General features: G+C 40.6%; 1 protein-coding gene across 1 annotated transcript in view; it reads left to right on the forward strand.

Moving 5' to 3' along the window:
- Positions 1-7,828, forward strand: part of TAOK1 (TAO kinase 1) — a 180,549-nt gene that overhangs the window by 158,475 nt on the left and 14,246 nt on the right. Inside the window, exons 17-18 of the mRNA XM_037743274.1 lie at positions 419-658; positions 7,265-7,683. Coding sequence (XP_037599202.1) covers positions 419-658; positions 7,265-7,683 — 659 coding nt within the window. The remainder of the gene's footprint in view (positions 1-418; positions 659-7,264; positions 7,684-7,828) is intronic.

Genomic DNA, 7,828 nt, shown 5'->3' on the forward strand with positions numbered 1-7,828 from the left:
AAAAAAAAAAAAAAAAAAAAAAGAATTGAATAGAATACTCCGAAGAAATTGGAAGGATAACTTGGGAGCCCTCTTCAAATATAAAATTAAGAAGTAAAAAAAAGAATGTTCAAATGCTTACTACAGAAAATAAAAATTTTTAAAAAATAGCAAAAAAGAATGTTAAGCCTCTTGATATAGATTTAATAATATCTTAAGCTAATGGCAATAAAATATGAATAAATAGTAAATGAATATGATAAGGAAATTTGTGCTACTAATTGCCCATTTATAGAAGTAACAACTCTAATATTTACTATGCAACTATAATTGAATCACAGGGTTAATTACATCTGTTTACTGGTTATTGTTTCTTAGGATTTTTTTCTGGCATTATACAGCTGTAAATTATACCTTTGTTTTTTGTGTTATGGATTAGGAGTTAAACAAAAGACAGACTCAAAAGGACTTAGAGCATGCCATGCTACTTCGACAGCATGAATCCATGCAAGAACTGGAGTTCCGCCACCTCAACACAATTCAGAAGATGCGCTGTGAGTTGATCAGATTGCAGCATCAAACTGAGCTCACTAACCAGCTAGAATATAATAAGCGAAGAGAACGAGAACTAAGACGAAAGCATGTCATGGAAGTTCGACAACAGCCTAAGAGTTTGAAGGTATGATTAGCTTAAGCTTTGTGACAATAGGGAAGAGAATGATAAGGTATCCATGTAAGCAGGAAAATTCTTAAGACAAATGTCTAGTCATAAAGATATTGAGTAAGTTTCTTTTAATTTTTAGCATCTTTAGTTGATTTTAATGTTGAGTGCCGGTTGCTACAGTCATTTGCTTCTGTATTTCACATCAGAATACAAAAAAAGTGGCCTAATTTTTAACCATGGGAAATGCTAGTAAATAAGAATCAAGATTCTTGTTTTAAATTTACCAAAGAGCAGGGCACGGCCCGGTGGCTCACACCTGTAACCTCAGCACTTTTGGAGGCCAACAAAAGCCGATCATCTGAGGTCAGGAATTCGAGACCAGCCTGGCCAACATGGAGAAACCCTGTCTCTACTAAAAATACAAAAACTAGTTTGGTGCGGCGTTGCATGCCTATAGTCCCAGCTACTTCAGGGACTGAGGCAGGAGACTCACTTGAACCCAAGAGGGTGGAGGTTGCAGTGAGCCAAGATCATACCGCAGCACTCCAGCCTGCAGCAAAGCAAGACCCTGTCTCAAAAGAAAAAAAAAAAAAAATTTTTTTATTCACATCGCCAAAGCCACTATTATATTCTACATGTCAACAAGCTAACCATTTAGCTTCTCTCTGTTGTTCCAAGTAATAAAATTTTGGAACTTTAATTTGCTGTAAATATGACTTGTACAAATTTAAAGTGCATTATAAAGTAAAAAGTTTCTAGCTATGTAGCTACCAGTTAGAAAGAAAGAAAAGTTTTCTTCTCTGTGCTTGTTCCTCCAGCCACCTGGTCCATCTCCCTCCATCAAAGTCAACTACAGTTAACAATTCTGAAATTTTGAATCTTATAACTTGTAATAAATATTTGAAGGAGTAAAATCACATGAATCTTAATATATAAAACCACCTACTGTAGTCTGTCATCGATGATAAGCACCTCAATTATTCTGTACATATCTGTACCTTTTAAACTTTTATTTATATCCAATAAGGCCCAGTTTTCACTATATTTCCTATTTAAAGTTTCCCCTGTACCCCTATCCAGCCCTTATAAAAAGGGCTTTTTATAAGCTATTTGATGTTTAAACTATAAAATGGTTCTTGGTTTTACTCTGAATAACCGTGCTGGAGTAAAGTGAAATTCATTCACAGAGGCAATCTGTGTCAAAATCTAGAAGCTACAACACGTTCAATGGTATTCTCAGTGCCCACCCAACTCCATTCAAACAAGCTTTCCTGAACAAAATATAGAAACAATGTTAAAATGCTTTATTTTTTTCATGTGAATGTGCATAAAATTTCACCTTGCTGTGTCTTCAAAATAGGTAATTATTTACAGAGTAATTATGTTGACTACTAACATAACCTTCCTTAGTTAATGCTTAGAAAAATTGGAATTATAATGATTTTTTTAGATTTGTTTTTGTAGTGGGGAGGTATATAATCATTTAGCTACAGAATAGACAATCTCCTATGAAAAGATTTTTAAAACAGTATGACAGCAAAATCAGTCATGGTTTTAAAGCGAACAGCGCCAAGGAATAAACCAAACTGAAAGTCGTACCATAAATCTGATATGACTGCATTTCTCTGGGGCTTGGTTGATAGATAGTTGTTTGACATTTAACCGTTTCTTTCCGTTTCCTATCATTAGAGCCTTTTCCATTTTAAAGCTTATAAACAGTAGTCTTGATTCTCTCAGTACATTAAAAGTGAAGAGAAAATGAAGCTTCACTAACATAGCGAGACTTTAAATAAAATGCCTTTCTGATGACAAGTGAGCTAAAAGTTTTCTGTTAGGAAAGAAAAATCACCACTTTACTCTTATTTTACATGGATCTGTTTACTTAGCTTGAACATTTTAACACCAAGTTATCACATTTCTATTTACTTAAGTAGTTGTTGCCTCTTCCAATTTTCTCCTTAAGTAACGGAGCCAGAATTTACAATATAGCATCTGACTGTGTTTGATGGAGGAGAGGGGCCTGCAGTTTGAACATTTTATTTATGTTGATTAGGATTTGTGGGGGTGGGGTGCTATTTCTATGGAAAGGGTCAGGTGAAAATCTGCTGCCTACTCCACTGCTTCTTTAGCTGCCATCCAGATGATGCCTTGTCAGCACTAAATGAGTAGAAATAAATGTAACTTGCATTCATCTCTTTCACTTGAGTCACACATTGAGGGATATAGTTCATTCTTAGTATAAGCATTAATTTTACTCTTGTTAAAGAAAAAATTTTCAAGGAGTTCTTTTTTCTCATAAGGCAGGGACATGGAATGATTGCAGTATTCCTGGCAAAATGTTTGGTTTTGTTTGTGTTGTATTGAAACAGAGTTTTGCTCTTGTCACCTAGGCTGGAGTGCAGTGGTATGATCTTGGCTCACTGCAACCTCTGCCTCTCAGGTTCAAGTGATTCTCATGCCTCAGCCTCCAGAGTAATTGGGATTACAGGCACCCACAAACACACCCAGCTGATTTTTTGTATTTTTAGTAGAGACTGGGTTTTACCATATTGGCCCCACTGGTCTCGAACTCGTGACCTCAGGTGATCCACTCGCTTTGGCCTCCCAAAGTGCTAACATTACAGGCCTGAGCCACCACACCCGGCCCAGCACAATGTTTTAAAAATAAAAACTTTTGGGCCGGGTGTGGTGGTTCACACCTGTAATCCCAGCACTTTGGGAGGCCGAGGCAGGTAGAGCACAAGGTCGGGAGTTTGAGACCAGCCTGGTCAAGATGGTGAAACCCTGTCTCTACTAAAAATACAATACTTAGCTGGGTGTAGTGGCAGGCTATTATCACAGCTACTCAAGAGGCTGAGGCAGGAGAATCGCTTGAACCCGGGAGGTGGAAGTTGCAGTGAGCCGGGATTACTCTGCTGCATTCTAGCCTGGGCGACAGAGTAAGCCTTCATGTCAAAAAAAAAAAAACAAAAAAAAACAACTTTTGGCCAGGCTCACACCTGTAATCCCAACACTTTTTGAGGCCGAGGTCTAGAGATCGAGACCATACTTGCAAACATGGTGAAACCCTGTCTCTACTAAAAATACAAAAAGTAACTGGATGTGGTGGCACGCGCCTGTAGCCTCAGCTACTTGAGAGGCTGAGGCAGGAGAATCACTTGAACCCAGGAGGCAGAGGTTTCAGTGAGCCAGGATCATGCCACTACACTCTGGCCTGGCAACAGGGTGAGACTCTGTCTCAAAATTAAATAAATAAATACTTTAAAAGAAAGGATGCTGTTTTACTGAGGCAGAAAGGCACTATCTAAATTTCATTGTTTCATTTCTATCTAGAAGCACTTGGAACAATTTTGTTAACCATGAATGATTTTTTGTTTGTTTTTGTTTGTTTGTTTTCAATCTGTTACCCAGGCTGAAGTGCTCACTGCAACCTCTGTCTCCCAGCTTCACGCAATTCCCCTGCCTCGGCCTCCCAAGTAGGTGGTATTGCAGGCATGCACCGCCACACCCAGCTAATTTTTATGTATTTAGTAGAGACGAGATTTCACCATATTGGCCAGACTGATCTTGAACGCCTGACTTCAAGTGATCCATCTGCCTCAGGCTCCCAGACTGCTAGGATTACAGGTGTAAGCCACCACGCCCAGTCTAAGAATGATATTTTAAAATGGTGCTACTCAGGCTGAGCAACATAGTGAGACCCTGTCTCTACAAAAAATTACCAGCCATAGGGCAGCATAGGGAGACTTCATCTCTTATTTAAAAAAAAAAAAAAAAAAAGACTAAGCATGATGACGTGACTGTGGTCCTAGCTACACAGGAGGCTAAAAGGCAAGAGGATTACTTGAGCCCAGGAGGTTGAGGCTGTGAGCCATGATCATGCCACTGCACTCCAGCCTGGGTGACAGAGTGAGACCCTGTCTCAAAAAAAGAAAAGAACAATTAAAAAGCCCGACATGGTGGTGCCTCACACCTGTAATTCCAGCTACTTGGGAGGCTGAGGTAGGAGGATTGCTTGACCATGGGAGGTCAGGGATGCAGTAAGCCATGATCATGTCACCGTGAGACTACATCTCAAAAGCAGTGCTACTAAGCATAGCTAAACTAAGAGTTTCTCTTACTAGCTAGACATTTCTTTTTTTTTTTTTTGAGACTGAGTTTCGCTCTTGTTGCCCAGGCTGGAGTGCAATGGTGCGATCTCGGCTCACCGCAACCTCTGCCTCCTGGGTTCAGGCAATCAGGCAATTCTCCTGCCTCAGCCTCCTGAGTAGCTGGGATTACAGGCACGCGCCACCATGCCCAGCTGATTTTTTGTATTTTTAGTAGAGACGGGGTTTCACCATGTTGACCAGGATGGTCTCGATCTCTCGACCTCGTGATCCACCTGCCTCGGCCTCCCAAAGTGCTGGGATTACAGGCGTGAGCCACCACGCCCGGCCTGCTAGACATTTCTTGACCCTCTCACTCACAGAATAAAGACATGTTACTAGAATCTAGTGCCGCAGATCGTGAAAAATACAGAAAGATATATTTCATGTGTAAATTTGGTCACATATCCATTTATTGCATGATGAATCAACCAATCAATACCTGGCAGTATTTATATTAAGGTAAAATAATTTCAACTATAGGTTCTGCCTCAGAGCAGTAAATGAATGTTTTCTCACTTGTAGGGTAAACTAGTATACTTTACAGAAATAGATCTAAACTTATTAAAACTTTTTAAAACCTGAGTTCATGGAATACCCAAACCTGGTGATTAACCAAACACTAAAGCCAAAGGTCTTCCATCTCTAAACTTAAATTTCTGTTTTTTTGTTTTGTTTTGTTTTTTTTGTTTTGTTTTTGTTTTTGTTTTTTTTTTGAGACAGAGTCTCACCCTGTTACCCAGGCTGGAATGCAGTGATGCAGTCTCAGCTCACTGCAACTTCTGCCTCCCAGGTTCAAGTGATTCTCCTGCCTCAGTCTCCTGAGTAGCTGGGATTACAGGTACACGCCACCATGCCCAGCTAATTTTTGTATTTTTAGTAGAGACGGGGTTTCACCATGTTAGTCAGGCTAATCTCGAACTCCTGACCTCGTGATCCGCCTGCCTCAGCCTCCTAAAATGCTGAGATTACAGGTGTGAGCCACCACACCCGGCCACTTAAATTATTTTCATCTCAGAAATGTTTATATACTGTAGTTCATGTCTGTTACCCCAAGAAGAGGTTGTCTCCTCCTTTGCCTCATAACTTTTAACCTTTGAAAGATTCGGTTTTTTTTGTTTGTTTTTATTTTTTGTGGGTTTTTTGTTTTTTTTTTGACACAGAGTCTCGCTCTGTTGCCCAGGCTGGAGTACAGTGGTGTGGTCTTAGCTCACTGCAGCCTCCACCTCCTGGGTTCAAAGGATTCTTGTGCCTCAGTCTCTTGAGTAGCTGGGATTACAGGCACACGTCACCATGCCAGGCTAATTTTTATATTTTTAGTAGAGACAGGGTTTCACCATGTTGGCCAGGCTGGTCTCAAATTCCTGGCCTCAAATGATCTGCCCACCTCAGCCTCCCAAAGTGCTGGGATTACAGGCGTGAGCCACCATGTCTGGCCAAGATTAGTTAACTTGACTGACTTAAGTTTTTGCTTGTGTTAAAGAGTAAACCATGGGCCGGGCGCAGTGGCTCAAGCCTGTAATCCCAGCACTTTGGGAGGCCGAGGCGGGTGGATCACGAGGTCAAGAGATCGAGACCATCCTGGTCAACACGGTGAAACCCCGTCTCTACTAAAAATACAAAAATTAGCTGGGCGCGGTGGCACATGCCTGTAATCCCGGCTGCTTGGGAGGCTGAGGGAGGAAAATCACTTGAACCTGGGAGGTGGTGGTTGCAGTGAGCTGAGATGGTGCCATTGCACTCTGGCCTGGGCGACAGAATGAGACTCCGTCTCAAAAAAATAAAAATTCGCTGGACGTGGTGGTGCACACATGTGGTCCCAGCTACTCAGGAGGCTGAGATGGGAGGATTGCTTGAGCTCAGGAGTTCGAGACCAGCCTGGGCAACATGGCAAGACCCCCATCTCAAAAATGCAAAAAAATAAAAATTCGCTGGACGTGGTGGTGCACACATGTGGTCCCAGCTACTCAGGAGGCTGAGATGGGAGGATTGCTTGAGCATAGCCTCCTATCTCTGTCACCTACTCATATCTCCTTCTCATATCTCCTCACCCTGTCACCCAGGCTGGAGTGCAGTGGTGCACTCCAGCCTGGGTGACAGGGTAAGACCCCATCTCAGAAAAGAAAAGAAATGTAATTTTCTGTCATGAATATGCATAGTAATCAAAGCTGATTTTAATATCTACTCAAGTCACTAATCTTATTAGTGAAACAACAGATATTGTTTGAAGTCCTGTGATAAATGGGGTTCTTTATGTCCTAATATTTTAAATGAGGTTTTTTCTTGTAAAACTGCATAAAATTAGGTTTGGCCCAATAGCCAAGTGCAAAAAGTACCTGCAGCCTTATGATCTGACCTTTTTGGTTTTCCTCTCCTTTTTTCCTAATATTCTTTATTTTCATGTATGTAAGCATAACACATACCAAATGCCTTATGTTATTACTTACATAAACCCATTTTTTTTTCTTCTCAGTCTAAAGAACTCCAAATAAAAAAGCAGTTTCAGGATACCTGCAAAATCCAAACCAGACAGTACAAAGCATTAAGAAATCACCTGCTAGAGACTACACCAAAGAGTGAGCACAAAGCTGTTCTGAAACGGCTCAAGGAGGAGCAGACCCGGAAATTAGCTATCTTGGCTGAGCAATATGATCACAGCATTAACGAAATGCTCTCCACACAAGCTGTGAGTTTGCTTTTTTTGGACAAAGCAGATTTAGTGCCCCTTTTCTTCCACCTGAATGAAATCACAGCAATTAAAGTACTAGTTGGAAATGATAGCTCTCCTGCAGCTCGGGAAATATGGTGGTGGTTCATTTTCTTCCTGTTCTCAACATTGCTTGAAAATGTCATGATGCATGTAGAATTCTCATTGATACATTTAGACATGAGGTTCTAAATAGGCTCCCTGCCAGCACAAATCCTAACACCTTATTAAGACTGGAACAGCAGCTTTGGGAAGCAGTGGGTAAAAGATATTATTATAATGGGAATAAAAATGGTTGTGTTTGAGTACAAATACTTTTTTTTTTTTTTT

Source organism: Cebus imitator, unplaced genomic scaffold (assembly GCF_001604975.1).
Source record: "Cebus imitator isolate Cc_AM_T3 unplaced genomic scaffold, Cebus_imitator-1.0 Scaffold140, whole genome shotgun sequence".
Lineage (NCBI taxonomy): Eukaryota > Metazoa > Chordata > Mammalia > Primates > Cebidae > Cebus > Cebus imitator.